At 40.7% G+C, this 18,570-nt stretch overlaps 1 protein-coding gene across 8 annotated transcripts in view; it reads right to left on the minus strand.

Moving 5' to 3' along the window:
* Positions 1 to 18,361, minus strand: part of diaph2 (diaphanous-related formin 2) — a 468,029-nt gene extending 449,668 nt beyond the window's left edge. For 3 of the 8 annotated variants that reach the window (XM_061834224.1, XM_061834218.1, XM_061834226.1), the window contains exons 1-2: positions 17,610 to 17,841; positions 16,682 to 17,027 (exon numbers count right to left, since the gene is read on the minus strand). In XM_061834224.1, the coding sequence (XP_061690208.1) occupies positions 16,682 to 16,762 (81 nt within the window). In that variant the 5' untranslated portion in view covers positions 16,763 to 17,027; positions 17,610 to 17,841. Of the gene's footprint in view, positions 1 to 16,681; positions 17,028 to 17,494; positions 17,844 to 18,202 lie in introns of those variants that run through there. The other 5 variants (XM_061834220.1, XM_061834223.1, XM_061834222.1 and 2 more) reach the window with 5 other exon arrangements.
* Between the last annotated feature and the right edge of the window lie 209 nt (positions 18,362 to 18,570).

The raw sequence follows: 18,570 nt of genomic DNA on the forward strand, positions 1-18,570 counted from the left end.
CATGATACACAGTGTTTGTTTTTAACAGATATTTTTGAATATTCATGTTCTTAATTGTTCTTTACTTTTGTAAAAGTGGATCACAATTTTACAACATTTGGAAAGTGTAATATTTTGTGATTATTTTAAAAATAATAATTTTGATATAGCTTGCAGCAAAGGAAACCCCCAAATTCACTATCTCGAGAATTTAGAATATTCCATAAAAACTAAGGAATATTTATCAATATGGAAATTAGACAAAATTTTGCTTTTTGAAAAGTTTGGTCTGTGTTTAATCAATCAAGTATATGAGTTTTCCTTTTTTGAATTGAACCACGACGGTAAAATGTACTTTTCTACAATATTCTAATTTATTCAGATGCACATGTACATGATAATGTAGATATTGTAAATATGCAGGGCATAAACAATACTTGTTTGAAAATGTAAGAACACAGGTGAGTATGAAGTTCATTTTCCTCAGCATTCACACCTGAAATAGAAACACTCACCACACCCCAAAGAAAATTCATGAATGATAAAAAGGACATTGTAACACCACTTCCACAGATGATATTGCAAATGCATCTAACTGTACTTTTTGTGTTCAGGTTACTTTGTAAAATGTGGAATTTGAATCATATTAACAGGTGTATTTGTCAATATACTTGTCAATAGTAATGCTGTGGAGATGCAACCTTAGTACTTGGCACCAAACACCAGATGGGGCAAGTGATTCATGGGCAAATTGTTTGCTGCTAAATGGGCTTCAGAAGGAATGTTCCCCAAAGTCCTCTGTAGAGATTTTGACAGCATGTGATGCTAAAGCTCGGTTCGCTGCAGTGTGTCAATGGAATGCCTCAATTTCAATATGAGTTCAGTCACAATTTCATTGCTACCATCACACGTTAACGGGTGAGTAGTTTTACACTTGCATGACAGATGGAGTAAGAGTAGATCTCCAGCAGTTCTTCCTCTATGCAACTTCCAAGATACTAGGTGTCCAATACATCGTCTTGGGATGACTAATTTTGCATCATTATATAACAGGTAATAGGAATAAAGGGTTTTTTAATCCTTACACAGGTAACACTGGAATTAAATTACTTAAAGCACTTCTGAAAGAGACTGTTACTCATACACATTTAATCTAATATCCATAGCGAATAAAAATATCTAAAACTTCTTTAAAATTCTTAAAAACTGTGTGCATTACCAGTGATCACACCAGTAATGTTACAAAAGTCAGCGCTTCCTACTAAACAGAACATTCAAAACGACCAAAGGGATGTTGTGACATATCTTAATGTCTGTCCATGACATTATGTATTGTTGCCAGTCATTTTTAAGATAGCGGTAGCTGCACTGGCGTACAAGCAGAGGCTGGGGGCAGTGACTGTGAGGCACTAAAGAATAGAGGGATGTGTGCTGCACATGGCCTTAACGGTTGCCTTGAGCTTTGGATTTCTCCACTGTTGCAATTAGGAAACTAGTAGTGTTGTGGTGAGAAAATAGATTGGCTCTAGCCTGGACCTCCCACTGTGGGCCTTCATCAGCTGTTGCTCAGGGCAACAAACTAGGACACACTCAAAACTTGAATTGCAAACCAACGAGTCTTCCTTCACATGAGGAGAGGAGAACATTGTTGTTACTTGGAAGAACGTTGACTGTTACTTTAGATGGATAGGTGACCAAATGTCCATGATCCACTCATTGGAAAATTAGAAAGCATGGGATATACATTTTGCGCAATTAAATGTGTTTTTGAGCTCTGTGATTGAGTGGCAACCCGTCAAAGGTCCAGTCTCCTGTTCACTCAGTCCACCAAGATGAGCTCTAGCTCCCTGACCAGGATGAGATCCATAAATTAGTAAAGAAAATGGAGGATATCCAGCGTCTGCCTCACAGTCCGCAGGGTCTGAGTATGAAAATTGGATCAGGCCTTCCTGTGTGTGTTTTTTCCTCTGTTTCCTTCCCACAATCCAAAAACCTGCATTTTTGGAATTTTTAACACTGAAAGGTGTCAGTGACTGCTTGTGATCTGGGAAGATCTCAGTGTCGAGACGCTGCTCCTCCGCATTAAGAAGAGCCAGAAGACATGGCTGTGACATCTTATTTGGATGCCTCCCGGATGTCTGTCTGTCGAGGTGTTCCGGGCACATCCCACCGGGAGGAGACACCAGGGGATGACCCAGAACACGCTGGAGGGATTGTGTCTCTCAGCTGGCCTGGGAACGCCTCAGGATCCCCCTGCAAAAGCTAGATGAAGTGGCTGGGAAAAAGAGAAGTCTGGGCATCCCTGCTAAAACTACTACCGCTATGACCCGACCTTAGATAAGCAGTAGAAAAATGGATGGACAGCACTACCAAAAGCCGTGAATGTGTGAATGATTGTTTTGCCTACAAGTGCCCTGCAATTGGCTAGGGACCATATGTGTGAAAATGGGTGAAATCATCTCCTTGATATGTTTGGACAGTTAACAAAATGCACTGTCAACACCAAAAGGGTAAAGTGAAACAGCCACCAGCTGAACATACAATGTGAGCACTCGTGCACTGACCTTCCTTTGTATACATTTACCCCATTCAGTGGAATTGTAAAACGTTTTAGAATCAAGTCAAAGTGTCTACTCATAATGAGTTCTTCTCTGTGACATGGTCAACAACTTCTACCGTTCCTAAATAGACCGTTTATGTGTCATTTATCAACACTTCTTCAATAAGTGTGTATTTTTACGTGAAAAACAGGTTAATTTTCAAATCCCTCACTTGAACATTTTCTTATCTATCTTCAACAATCAAACCACGAGTTGGCAAACTGCCTTAACTTTGCCCTATTTTCTTAGCAACAATAAATTTATCAATCACGCTTGCATGCCCTCGGGGCACCCCCCTCGCTTATTAAAGTAAACTTTTTCATCACAATAAATGAGAAAATTATTCTTCGCTTTTAAGGAAATGAGCCAAATGAGTTCTGTGTCTCCCCTTGATAAAACTACATTGAAAGTCAGTTCAGGGACAAGAATCAAGTGTGCGCGTAGTCAATAAACACAAATCTTAATATTCTATTCTTGCTCCTAATGGTACACTGAAGAGATATTTATATAACAGTTGTGTAACATAAAAACAACCCATTTATGTTAAGGATTGGCAACATTACACAGCATTAAGAGAAAGCAATAAGTGTTATTCCCAACCAATTTAACTGGACCATCTGTATGATGTCATTTTAAGTCACCCACCAGAACGATCGTGATAAAGTCGACGGCCGCGACGCCTCTTTTGCACAAGTTTAGAAACAAATTAGCGTTACTTTCACGACTTCTAATAATAACGGGATAACTGCCAACAGTAATGCCAACTTAATCAGAACATCTTGGTCTCCCTCTACAGGCAGATATTCACCCATTCAACCTGGGAAAACAAGAAATTAACAAACTATACATACATAATTTTAGGCTATTGAAAAAAAAAGTATTTGTATAAATAAAGGCCTACACATTAATCAAGAACAGACAGCTGATACTCTGTGGTTAAATATCCAACAACCCAAGAGCCACTATTGTGAGGAAATATTATTGCTATAAACATCACACCCAAATATATAAAGAGAAGATGCCAGCGCACTGCAGCAGCCTGGCTAAGTAATGAGTCTACATATTGGCCAAGATTTTGAAGTCAACGTTCCCATCAAAGGAAATGCATGTACTGTACATTGAAAAAGAGTCATACTGTAGCCTGCTCTTTTCTCAGGTGATTTTAATGTGGTTTACTTTTTGCTCGATGCCAAAGCATGTTATCAAAAAAGAATATTGGGGAAAAAAAGACACTATCAATAAAAGGTCATAGTTTAGTCATAGTTTCCTTTTTGTGATCGTAGTGCTGTGTACAACCATATGGAGCAGAATGTGCAGGCACCTTTGTTATTTTGGTTTTTGTGCCATCCACTGTACTGACACTTAGCCCTTCCTAGCTTTGTGTCACCACAGCCATGTTTTTCAAATGGGTGGCTCACATCTACCTACTTCTACTCTGTGATCACACCAACATCATTTGTCTTTGTGTACTCAGACAGGATGTACACCGTTTTCAATATGGTGGACACAATTGCATTTCTGGCATCAGAGAGCAACAAAAAACAGCCAAAATTACCCTATTATACACTGTCTGGACAAATCATTGTCAAAATTGAGTCAAATTTTTTTACACTGCTTTCATTGACTACCTTTGGGAACTCGGGAAGGAAGAGTAGAAAGTAAAACCTGGATTAGTGTTTGAATCGTTGCTTATAAATTTACCTGTCAAGGCAATCAAATTTAGAAAATAATGTTAGTTTGAGTGTGTGACCTTTATGAACCAACAGACAGAGAAATTAATTTGTAATGAGGACCTGTCATTGGGCATTCAGGAAAAGTGGTTTGCCACTTGAATAGAACAGTCAGGACTATAATAGATGTGCTCCTTGAGTCAGGTTAAATCCTATTTCTAGGAAAAAATTGTCACTACTTCCTAGAGATTAATTAATACCACACATACTGAAGTTTGCATTTCAGTAATTTGCACTACCAAGTATGATCACAATATAACTTGCAAATAGTGACGAAGATGTTTTGTTTGAATGAAATACTGCTTAAAAACAAACACTTGAGCGTGGTTTTGGTTTCACCTAAAAATAACACTTGTCAGTGTAACAACTTGTCATATTATTGACAAAACTGCATGTTTTCCAAAGCCGTGTCAACCGTGTGTTTATTTTTTCAAGTGCCTTTTTATTGTTGTTATACTTTAGTTATGGAACCTTACTATTTGTGTAATCAATAGACATTTGACAGATTGTAGAGGAGAGGTCAGTTTAAATTGATAACTAAGTCTGACTGTAAAAGGACATTGAATGAGCCTGGATGCAGACATAAGAGGGGGTTTCTTCCAATGTGTCACAAAAGCATTCTTCACTGCTTCCTCTCTCTCCCTCCAACTTCCTGAATGCCATGAACACACACACACACGTGGTGCATTTCCTGTGTCACATGCCTGCTCAACACTGGCTCCATTCAATCAATGCATCGTGGGAAAGGTACACAACAGTGGCAAGAATATACAGTAGATAAGGTTTAAGGTTTGGCTATTTGAATAAACACAAATGCCAACAAGACCTGCAAAAGCTTTCCTAAAGCTCATTTTTCAAGGTTTGAAAGCTTCACAGATCATCTAAAAAAAGAATTAAATACAAACTGGTGTCTCTCATTCATTCTTTTATCTCAAGTAAATTTGACTATTGTAGTGGTCTTCTGACTGGACTCCCCAAAAAGAGCAGTACACAACTTCATCTCATTCAGAATGCTGCAGCCTGGGTTCTGACCAGAACAAAGAGGTCAGAGCCTCTTACTCTAATTCTAAAATCTTTACACCGTCTTCTGGTCAGCTTTAGAATAAATTATAAAGTTGTGTTACTGGTCAATACATCACTAAATAGTTTAGGTCCAGAATATCCATCCAACCATCCATCCATTTTCTTTGCCGCTTATCCTCACAAGGGTCATGGCGAGTGCTGGAGCCTATCCCAGGGGTTTTTGGGATGTGGGAGGAAAATGGAGTGCCCAGAGAAAACCCACACAGGCGGGTCCGGGATTGAACCCAGGACCTCAGAACTGTGAGGCCAAGGCTTTCCAGTTGTCCACTGTGCCGCCAGGTCAAACTTCATGAAAGAAATTCTAATGCTAATGGAAACTTGTTACCAATCCAATCACAAGATGGAGCCATGAGTCTATTTAAAGCGGAATTCCAGTGCTTCGCATGAACAATGTATCCAACAGGTCATGTAATATGTACACTATTTTGACAACGTGATGTTAAATCCTCTCTCATTCAATAGTGTTTTGACATTATTATTATCGACAATTGTGAATTTTCAGAGGCGCTGCCATTTTCGAGATTCACATGACTTACGTGCGCAGATATGACGTGTAAGGTGCGCACCAAAGGCTCGATTACATTATGCCCAGTGCTGATTTCTCTGATTTATCCTTATCTGATAAAGAAATAGCAGTAACGGTTGATCAGGAAGACGGAGGAATACTTCCATACAGATCTGAACCTCGGGCTGTAAATAATGTTCAGTATTCGGATGGTTCTTCGAACGGGAATGACGCTAAGTCTGAGGAGGGAGCCGAGCTTCGGCTGTATGTGCCTTAACGCCAACAAAGTTAGGATTCGTTGCTCTGGTCAGATAGTGTGTTCAACAGAACGGCAGCAGAATGACACACTATCACGAGCGCTAGCACTGGCTTGCTAAGCTCCGTAACATTTTGTTGCCTGCTCGCGAGCTGTATCATATTGAAAGTACGTGAACATTCAAGAAATCCTTACACAAGCACCTCCTGGGCATCCACTCGTGTAACAAGTGTGTCCGGTCACATTTTAATTGACAAAATTAAGCACAATTTTCATGAAAAACAACAAGATCCATCGGGATCGGAATACAAGATTTTATTGCTGTAGTCTGACATCGTGCAATCGTGAAAGAGCAAATTTGTCTTGTAGTCTAATCCGCGTATTGCGTGTTGATTCTCAACTGTCGGATAATTACAGTTCTACATTAAAAGACAAGAAGGTTAAAACTAACCTTGCTTTTGTATTCAAATTAATGGGCCCGACGGCGGCGTGGAGTAAATGTCTTTTGCAGAGCTGATCAATGATGTAATTGGATCGGAATGGCAAAGCATTAATGATAGACCGATCAGCATAAAATGCTCATGATTGGCCAATACTGATCTCACCGATCAAATCGGCGTAGTCTAGTTTTAATAGTACTTTTTTTTTAATCTTAGCTCTGTTTTAAATCATTATTTCTTTATTTTAAATGTTTTTAATCATGTAAAACACATTGAGTTACACTGTGTATGAAATGCACTGTATAGATAAACTTGCTTCGCTTTTCATCAAAATAATGCACTTGGCAAATTTTAATTAGGGGTGGTTGGGCTGATCTCAACGCACAGCTTGGGACCCACTAAGAGTTTTCTCAAGAGGAGTTGGATGCTCTTTCACTCTGGAGTTGTCGATGGTAAAAGGTGCTGAGGCGGTGTGGGCATAATGATTGCTCTCCTGCTTAGTGCTTTCTACGTTATAGTTTACCCCAGTAAATGAAAGGGTATCCTCCCTCCACCTTCAGGTCAGGGGGCAGATCCTGAATGTTGTTTGTGCCTATGCAGCAAATAGCAGCTGAGATTACCGACACTTTTTGGAGTCCATGGAGGGGGTACTGGAGAATCGTAGTGCTGTGGTCTCCCTCGTTCATCTGGGGGAATTCAACTCTCACGTGGGCAATGAAAATGAGACCTGGGAAAGCGTGATTGGGAAGAATGCTCCCACTCGCTCAGAACCTGACCACTGCTTTGCTATTTGACTGCAGTTCTCATCACAGACTTAATTAACACCATTAGTCATAATTAACACCATGTTAGCCCCAGAGGAGGTGGGAAACATAGAGTCTGAGTGGACCATGTTTTGCGCCTCCATTGATGAGGCAGCCAACAAGTTATGACCGTAAGGTGGTGACTGTCATGGCAGCAACCCCCGAACTCACTGTGGACACCAACAGTAATGGATGCCATTAAGCTGAAGGAGTCCTATCGGGTCTTTTTGGCCTGCTGGACTCCCGAAGCAACTGATGTGTACTGGCTGAACAAGCATAAACCTGGACGTGGAAGAAGTTCAATGAGGCAATGGAAAACTACTTCCAGACAGGTTTGAGGAAATTCTGGTCCACTATCCGACATCTCAAGAGGGGGAAGCAGTACACCATCAACAATGTGTATAGCAATTCTCGACCCTCTAAGTAAGTGACCCAAATACTTCGAAAACCTCAATTCTATTGGCATGTCTTGCCAGGAGGAAGTACAGTAGGGGGACTCTGAGGCCGGTTATCCCCCTCTCTGGCGTTGAAGTCACAGAAGCGGTTAAAAAGCTACTCGGGTGTCTTGGCCCCAAGGGTGGATTACAGCCACATAGACTTTCTGAAGTCTCTGGCTATTGTACTGATGTCCTGGATCGCAGGCCTTCGCAACATCACATGGACATTAGTGACAGTGCCTATTGACTGGAAGATTGGGGTGGTGGTCCCCCTTTTTAAGAAGGGGTATTGGAGGGCATGTTCAACTCTAATGGGATCACACTCCTCAGCCTCTCTGATAAGGTATATTCAGGTGTTCTGATTCGTGGTTTGTGAACTTTGAGAAAACGTTCAACCGTGTCCCTTGGGGAGTCCTATGGAGAGTGCTCCATGAGTATGGGGTATCAGCCCCCTGATATAGGCTGTTCGATCCCTGCACCATCCATGTCAGAGTTTGATGCACATTGGCAGCAGTAAATCGCACTTGTTTCTGGGGAGGGTTGGACTCAGCCAAGGCTGCGCTTTGTCACAGATTGTGTTCCGTACCTTCCATTTCTAGGCACAGCCAAGACATTGAAAGGGTCCTGTTTGGTGAAATCAATCTTGCATCTCATCTTTTTGTAGATGATGTAATTCTGATACCTCCATCAAGCCACAATCTATAGGTCTCACTGTACTAGTTAGCAGAACGTGTGAAGCAGCTGGGATGAAAATCAGCCCCCGTAAATCTGAAAAGAACAAGGAAGAGATCCTGGACCAAGTGGAGGAGTTCAAGTACCTCTGGGTTTTGTTCACAAGTGATGGAAGAATGGAGAATGGAGGAGATTGACAGGCAGAACAATGGGGTGTCTGCAGAGATGGGGAGTCTGTGTCTGTCATAATAAAGATGGAGCTGAGCCAAAAACTAAATCTCTTAATTTACAGGTCGATCTACTTTCATACCATCATCTATGGTCCCGAGCTGTGGGTCATGACCTAAAGAAGAAAATTGCAGATACAAGAGGCAAAAAAAAAAAAAAGTTTCCTCTGCAGGGTGTCCAGGCTCTCTCTCAGAGATAAGGTGAGAAAGTCAGTATCCAGGAGGCGCTCAGTCAAGCTGCTGATTCTCCATGTCGAGAGGAGCCAGATGGGGTGGCTTGGGCATCCAGGCACATTACACTGGGATGCTCATGGATGATCCTGGACCCACTGGAAAGACAGTCTCCCGGCTAGCTAGGGAATGCCTTGGGATCCCCTCGGAAAAGCTGGATGAAATGGCTGGGGAGAGGACAGTCTGGATTTACCGGCTTCAGCTGCTGCACCGGTAACCTACCCTCAGATAAGCAGAAGATGGATGGATGGATGGATGGATGGATGGATGGATGGATGGATGGATGGATGGATGGATGGATGGATGGATGGATGATGGATGGATGGATGGATGGATGGATGGATGGATGGATGGATCCCCCAAATAAGGGTTTTATTAAACAATGAAAATGAGAAAATTAGATAAAAGTATAATGGAGGAATTAAATGTGGAGCAGAGCTATTGAATATTTTAGTTCTCAAGTAAAGTCTAAGACCCTCTTTTTTTAGTTACATAGACCATTTTACCCGTTATTCCTGTCTGACCAGTTTTGCCACGTTTTTCACCTACATGACTCAATGTGTAGCTAGTGACAGATGAAATGGTAATCCATATTGCATGAAATCCTCATTTCCATAATTACTGAATAATGACACAGTTATCAGATTTTGTATGAAAGTAAAAGCAATGTCTGTACTGCTTTGTGTCTTATTAAAAAGATTAGATTTGCTTTTAAATAATTTAATGAAAACATCTTTTTATGGAAAAAAACATTACATTTTAATCATAATGAGGGGTTGCAAAGTCACAGTGGCTTGAGTTTTTCTACAGTCCAAATATAGCATTTCACATTCTGTCCAATTTTCCACTAAATTCTTGTAAGAGCACATGCTAGGATCCTGCATAAACTGTAAAAGAGCAGCTAGTCTTATTACATGGGAATGACACTGCCCCTCGTGCAGCTTTATGTGACATCATCTTTTGCATTTGTATGAGAAAAGAAACAGTCTCCCATTCCATTATACCTGCTCTCCTAAATTCCTTTTAAAAAAAGGTCCTCTCATTCTCTGGTGTCCTTTTTTCCCCCCTAAATATCAACACATCAGGGTATAAAAGTAACATTAACTTTAGTAGTGTTATTCTAATGTCCTTGGCTGGGTCCAAAGCCCAAAATGGTGTAATAGTGATGTAATCCTTCCTTGTGACTTGTAACAAACATACACATGTATTGTTTCTCCTTTACAGACTGGTTTGACTCAGTTAACACAAAACTCAACCACTATGTGCCAGTTTGCATCAGACGCGCACAAATACTACAGATTCTACTTTGATTGTGCAATGAAAAACATCTACCACACGATTTAATGCTCAATGATTTATATATTCATAATTTAAATTTTAGATTTCCCTCTTCGCTCACCATTAATGAAGGAATTCTGTATAGTTTCTTTCAAGAGGGGAGGGCCAAGCCGCCACCCAGCAAGGCAGAGCAACAAGGTACCCCAAACACAGGTAGTAAACCATGTGCCCCAAGATGCGTTTGAAGTGTTGATGATCAGTACTCCTGCAATTCAGATTAGTTATCGGCTCTAGGCGTCAACACTCAAGCTCAGTGATCCACTGCTAAGAGTTGCCCCAGTTAGGTTGGGTAAGGCCAGTAGTCACTAGCTGAGCCAACTGTTCTGCATAGTCTGATATGGTCAGTGTGCTATTCTCAAAAAGCAGTTCTGGTACTTCCAGAGTATTTACCCAGTGCTAACATGGCACCCATTTATCTACTTTACCCCCACAACTACTTACTTTTTCGGAACTAATTACTTTGTCTATTATCTAGAGGTCTTATCTACATACTCGTTTTACATGGCACTTAATGGCCCTAGTTATCTGACTAAAACCTTCTTCATACTCACACACGTGGCGACTGGGCTGACGTCACTGCAACTCTCCAACGCGTAGTTTGCCTTTGTACTTGAGCGCAACCCAGAAGCGCAGTTTTGAAAATGTGGTGCAGTTTTTCCTCTAAGTCAGAGGTGTCACTATGCCTGCTATTGACTAGGACACGCCACAGGGTGGAATTTCATCCGCACATTTCCGGTTAACAGTTTTTACTTTCCTTTCCATAACAAGGAACAAAACAACGACAATGGCAACCATGTAAATGTCTGCTTGAACAAAAATACCTACATGACCAGATGTAAGATTTAATTATGTTGCAAAACTGACCAAGATGAGGGTGACCTTGGTGGCATGTGGAGAAACGAGGAACGAAGAGTATGTGGCTAAAACGGATCACGAGAGATGATCTCCACGTCTTTCTCCATGGAGCAACCTTTCTTTGGCGTGTGCCGGGCAAGCTATCCAGAGGTGCTGCGTGGGGCAATGCATAGGTCATGTGAGCGAATCAGGCATTGTCGACCACGTGACCACTATAGAGGCCTTAAGACATTCCTGTTGTGGAAGACAAAAAGTGACCCAAGAAAAAGGTGGGGTAAAAAGCAGTCTTAGACTTAGGGGCATAGTCTTGGGGTTTTATGTTACGTTAGTAGGCTACAGCCATATTTTATTAGAAACAAATAAATTTACTTCACGAACTTAAAAGTATTGCTTTCCAGTCCTTCACAAAGTCGCCATCTCTGAGCTCCACGTAAACTTTATGTCAGCAAAAAATGTGTGGAATAAATTGACAGCTCATGCCACCACCCGGAGGGGAACTACTTCCTCTGAGATTTAAGCAACCAGTTGTAAACATGTTGAGACCCTTTGGAGGGCTGAAAAAAGGGATATATATATTTTTTTGGAATTACAGACACCTCAGGAATCAGAAACATTTCCATGGTGAGGTCATGCAGACATAGAAAAGTCGGGAGTCATGATATTTCAGAGTTGCAGCGTAACATCAAGATAGCTCGTGAGGACGTATGCCTTTGCACTTCCCTCTCTGATTTCCTGTCTTGCAGTCAGTGTGGTCACACTTTGTTTTTAAAGCATTTTTGGAACACAACCAGTGATTACGAGACGTTTGCAACACAAAATTTGGCTCACGTTGTGGGAAAAGTTAATAACATAGCAACATTCCCAACTTGAAATTCTGAAGTTGAAGTCTGTGGAAGCAACTTTGGTTCATTTTATTCAACACAAAAATGTGTAATACCATTGGGGAAAGAGAACATTGACCCCTCAAAAAATTAACTGTGTGCCTGCGCTAGAGCATGAAGCTCAACTATTTGCAATTTTATATCACCCCGCAGATAAGGGAATGTGACAGACTGCAAATAAAAGCACTTACTTGAATGTTTGTCTGTTATGACTGAAAACAACTGTAAAATGTCTTCAAAAAGATCGTTGAAAACGCAAAGACTTAACTGCTTTAAAATTTCCTGGTAGACAGCCGGGTTGACGGTGTACTTGATAAAAGACAATGGCCACACACCAGCAAATGATATGGCTCCCCAAACCATTACCAACAGTGGAAACCTGACAATGGACTATAGGCAGCTTGACTTTTGTGCTTCTCCAGTTTTCCTTAAGACTCTGGTACCTTGATTTCCAAACAAAACACAAAATTTACTTTCATTTGAAAACAGGATTTGGACCACTGGGAAACAGACCAGAACCTTTTCTCCTTAGCCCAGCACAAAAACTTCTGAAGTTGTTTTTGGCTTAAGAGTGGCTTGACATGGAATCCTGCAGCTGCAACCCATATTATGCAGACATTTGTATGTGGTGGTTCTTGATGCACTGACACAAGCCTCAGTCCACTCCTTATGAATCTCCCCAAGATTATTTATTCCCGTTGCTTGACAAGCCTCTCAAGGTTGTGGTCATCACTGTGACTTGTGTACCTTTTGAGGGCACATTTTTCTCCTCCTTTTAACAATCTGTTAATCAGGATCAGAATCAGATTTAATGGCCAAGTATGTAACAACACACAAGGAATTTGTCTCTGGCAGTTGGTGCTGCCCTGGTACGACATTCATGTTGAGTATTGAGAACAACAAAAACAAAATAACAACAAAGAATAATAGACATTTAATAGGAAACTATTCCTTATAAGAGTCACAGTTGTGCAAAGGTGCAGTCTTCTAGCACTTAGAGCAATTAGAGTGCGTCCACGCCCCACATTATTTTAAGCTTATACAGGGTCCTTAACAGTTTGCAGTTCAGTTATAGACCACTGCAATGAGAATTGTGCAAAGGAAACAGTTTAAAGTGACGAATCGTGCGATAGTCTACAGCAGGGGTCACCAACGCGGTCCCCGCGGGCGAATGGTAGCCCATGAGGACCATATAAGGCGTCGACATGGTATGTTCTAAAAATATCATAGGCCACAAATTTTTACTATTTGTGCTTTAAATTCTGAATCTGACTTGCTCACGTGAATAAAAAATTTAAAATACCTGTAATGTCATTTACTACAATAAATTAAAACAAAAATATTTTATGTATGTTTAATGAACTGAGTCTGAAATTTGCTGCAAACAGGTCACGTAGCCCTTCATACGATCGCTGCTCACGAAGTAGCCCTCAGCTTCACAAAGGTTGCTGAGCCCTGGTCTACAGTATATATTACTAATACTGATTAGACCAGCAGGGTGTAAGGGTGTGTCCCAACAATGGCGCAAGGCAGAATGTACTGTGTATGTAATGATACAGCGCTCTGTGAGCATCCAGCTTCTTTTGCAATTTCTTTTTGAGACCTTTTTTTCCTTATGGGCGGTGTCAATGATGGCTAACTGCACAACAGTCTGCTCAGCAGTCTTTCCATGATTCTGAAGCCTACTAAGCCAGGCGGACAATTTAAAAGGCTGAGAAAAACCTCTAGAGATGTTTTGCGTTAATTAGCTGACAGGATTTGAGGCACAGGGAGCCTACAATGTTGAACTTTGTCATGATATTCGAATTTTGTGAAATATTGTTTCGAGTTTTTTTTTTTTTTTTTTGTCTTTCTGCCATAGTCATCAAAATCTAAACAACAAATGAAGGCTTGAAATATTTCACTGTGTGAACTAATATAACAAGTTTCAATTTTCGGCACCAATTATTGAAATAAACAGACTTGCCATCCATCCATTTTCCAAGCCACTTATTCTCACAAGGGTCACAGGAGTGCTGGAGCCTATCCCATCTATCTTCAGGCAGAATTGATCTGGTTGCCTGCCAATCATAAGCCACATATACACACTCACATTCTCACCTACATTAGATTTTTCATTTAACCTACAATGGATGTAGGAGGAAACCAGGGTGCCTGGTGAAAACCCATGCAGGCACAGGGAGAACATGCAAACTCCACACAGGCACGCCCAGGATTTTAACCCAAGTCCTCAAAACTGTGAGGCAGACACTCACCCATGTCGTCCACTATGGCCCTTGGACTTTCCCCTGAATATTAAAATTTTGTAACATACTTGTATATTAAATGTAGTATGACTGATGTCATCATTTGTTATGGAAGACCACAACTGTTCAACAGCAGCCATGACATTTATAATGTTGAAATTCTATCCATCCATTTTCTACACCTTTTGTCGTCATCAGGGCCACAGATGACATAGAGCCTATCCCAACTGTCTTTCGGGAAGAAGCAGACTACATCATGGCCAGTCAATCAAGTTTTTTTTCCGGTAAATCTAAATACCAATACCAAATCCAAACTATGATTTATAGCCAGCCAAAATTATTCAATACCACAATTTTTGTTTAAATCTCAGTAATTGGGGGAAAAAAAAAATATTACAGCAACTGTGTTCCAACTCTGTGTCAAAAGGAGGCGGTGGCCATCTGGTCAGGGTCCAAATTGCACAAATACAAAAACAGCAGACAGAAGTGGCTGAAAACTCTCACACTCTTGCAGACAAACGCCACAATGAAAACAAGATGCACACCATTGTTTCTGGAATTATTTTGCCTCCAAGTCCAATAACCAGGGTACACCGCACGGACAGGGAAAAGTATGTGATTGCCTTTGTTTATTTGTATTATTGGTGTCTGACATTTATATGCATCCATCCATTTTCTGAGACACTTATACTCACAAGGGTCACAGGTCCCACTCGGGCCTATAGACATCTTCGGGCGAAAAGTGAGAAACACCGTGAACTGGTCGCCAGCCAATCACAGGGAATATACAAACATATGCACTAAGATTCCCCCCTACGAGCAATTTAGGTTCTTCAATTGACCTACCGTGCATGTTTTTGTGGAAGGAAAGGAAGTGGCCTGAGAAAACCCACATAGGCACGGTGAGGACATGCAAACTCATCACAGGCGGGGCCGGGATATGAACACCGGTCCTCAGAAATATGAGGCAGTTGCTCTAACCAGTCACATCATCGTGCCATGTATGAAAAACACTTGTAAGAGAGCATGCCTTCTTTTCACGTTATGATTTAAGACTACAGTATACGACTTTGTAATCTTAAACCCTCATGTCAGGTTTTGATTTAAGAAAATAAAGACAATTTTCAACTAAGCAACTACTAGATGAGATGACAAAATGCTGATTAAGCCTACCAGTTCTTAAACTCCTGCAGTATTTTTCAGTATTTGAATGTCTTGTTATTTAGTCAATGCCAGATTCGTTTCCTGCACTGACCCACTTGGTGGAGCACAGAGAATGACGTACCAGGAATGATGGCGTGGAAATTATGCCTTTTACCAAGCAATGGCCGGAGCACAACCTTGTCTTTTGTAAAAAGCTCACCAAACGCATTATTTTAAGTTTCTGGAGCAGAAACTAATCAGGCAATAATTACTGTGAAATCTTTAATAATAACAACAATTTTCGTGAACTTACAAAGCTTATATAGCTGTCCAAAAAGGTCCCTTAGATAAAATATGGAATGACTGACTCCATCTTACTGGAATATTTCTCTTATATCTTCATCACAAATGCAGATAAGCTTTAATAATAAAGAAAAACAGTAACACCCGTTTGTCACTGCCGAAACCATACAACTTCTCGCGGAAAACAAACGACCGAGCAATACATGCACAAAATGCAGCAATACTAGTCAAGAGTACTTAATTTACAACAATTGCTTCTTCCCAACAATCTATATTTCCCCCCACTGGTTGTCCTTCAAAACATAACAACATTGTGGAATCATCAAATACAAGCAGTGCCCAACATCAAATCACAGCATCACTTTCTGTTTTAGTACTGAAGTCCATCTTAGGTAAGCACATAACAGATATTTTAGTTTTAACGCACAAACCCCAAAAAAACGTGCATATTGTAAGGACATTCTGATTTAAAAAAAAAAACGCCTGGTATTTTCTGCAGTTGAGTGAATGAAGGCCTAACCCACAATGACTAAATCAAAATAATTAAGTAGGTTGACTAAAGAGGCGTTATAATTCATCACAGGTAGGGTCACAACTCAAACCAATGAGTCAACTCTTAAAACGACTTTCAACATGAGCAGTAAAAATGCTGAGGACCAACTGTCACAACAAAAAGGCTCACAGCAATTGAGGGGATGATACACTAAGTGCAAAGCACAGCACAACGATAAAACATCTTTTTAATGCAACTCTGAAACCTATTCCCTCCACTGGCACTTCCAAATCAATAACAAACTGCACTAAAAACAAGATATGTTTCCTAATTGTTTTAATGATTTATGAAATGAAGCAATCGAGGCTCAAATCTCCATGATAAAAATGGGGGTGGCGGTGTGGAGTCATAATTTTCTCAACTTTTTTTTTCATGTAGCATCTCCCAACTAGCACATACCAGCTTTTTGTTTCTGCCTTCATCCTCGCTGGACTTCTTTTTAGTTTTATTGGGGTCGTCCCCACCACTTGCTTGATCCATTGTGGCTCCAAAGTTGTGTAAGTCCCCTTCTGGAATGACTTCAGAAGAACTCCGCCACAAACCCAAAAAGTTGGCAAACTTCACTTGTAAGCTCTTGTCAACGAGTCACTTGGCAACACCACCCGGGTTAAGTCTTTTCCATAGCCATTCCTTTTAAAATAAAAACAAAAATAAATTGCGAAAAGTAGTATCCGTGTGGATGGGGTGTTGCTTTAAAATGAAGAGGCGTGGTATCCGTTCAGCATTAATTCTTCTTTGTCGCTCTCTGAAATAATATCAAAAACATATCTTTAATTTTAAGAAATGCTAACGCTGGTACTTTAAAACAAATGGGAAACACGTTAAACGAGTTTCCCCAAATACTCTGGTTAGTCGTCAAAGTATACCCAAATACAGTGAGTGCAGATTGCACTGAAAAAGGTGACATATAATTTTAAACAAGTCCTTTTATTATCTGTTACAACAGTCAGCGTAGATATGTTTACGTGATTAAAACTTCAAAAGCGTTTGAGTTAGCTGTCAAATAGTAACGACCACAATAATTCGCATAAAAAGACGACCAGGAAGACAGTGTAGTAGTTTATGGCGTTTATGACTAAGGCTATTAGCTGTGTAGCTTCACCCTGATCAGAATTTATATCAATAGTAACAATAGTCGAAATCCACCGTTGTTCTTTCTGGAATACTTTACAAAGCTGGCCATCTAGCCACGTTAGCGAATAGGGAACTTACTCGCCGAAAGAAAGTCAAATGCTTGGTTAATTATAGTACACGCGAGTAAACGGGACAAAACAATGAATTACAGTATGAAATTCAGCAATATAGTAATCTGTGCAGTAAAACTCACAGTATCCCATCCTGATCATGATCGGGTTCAACCAGACTTGTATGCCAGGCCCACGCTACGTCCCGCCCACTCAATTTCTAATGGTTGGTAGGCTCGGCAACGAAAAAAAAAAGCTCTCAACAACGATTGGTCCAATGTGCTGTTTGTCAAAACGTTGGCGCGGTGTCATCGTGTCTACCGTCAACGAGGAGGTTCCAAATCTGATTTCACAGCAAGTGGATTGCTTCCAGTCCAAACCGTAGAAAGACCAACAGAACTATAAACAGAGGGATTGGTACGATATCGTGGCGTCATACCGGAACTAGGGTGGAATCCTTGACACAAAATGCATCCAACGTTCGGCATTTTTTCCACATTCCAAACGTACATACATACACACACAATCTCACGCACAAATTGCATCAGTGATTGTGCAACGTGTATGTCAAGATTACTACCGAGTTATATAATGGTGCACCATGAATAACTGTCTTGTGTGCACATAATAAAGAAGGGAGATAGATAGATGGTGACTCTTGACATTATTACAAATGTAAGAAAAAGTTTCCACTGCAAAGCAGAAAACCTTAAAGGAGAAATATAATGTGCATTACCACTTCCAAGATGATACTGTACGTGGCATAGACTTGAACCAAATACCTGTGGAATCAGAATTGTAGACATTTACACAGCCTATTTTTGGACGTAGTGTACTCAGCTCGTTTTAGGGGCGGATCTGTCAAGCAGTGGGCGTGTTGCCATGACGTTTCTGCCAATGTTGAGCCGCCAATTTGTCCTCCTCGCTCGTTTGCGAGTGTTGGGAACAGCCTGCGTACTACTTACTTACTACTTACCAGGAGTGCATAATAAAGTAACTTACAGACACTTTAAGCAGGAACACGCAAATATATAAATGTACTTGTGTGGTGTTTACATAATTCACCCGCGGGACCTCGAGTTGGGGTGCGGGGTTCCGCACGGA

This window comes from Syngnathoides biaculeatus, chromosome 11 (genome assembly GCF_019802595.1).
Source record: "Syngnathoides biaculeatus isolate LvHL_M chromosome 11, ASM1980259v1, whole genome shotgun sequence".
Lineage (NCBI taxonomy): Eukaryota > Metazoa > Chordata > Actinopteri > Syngnathiformes > Syngnathidae > Syngnathoides > Syngnathoides biaculeatus.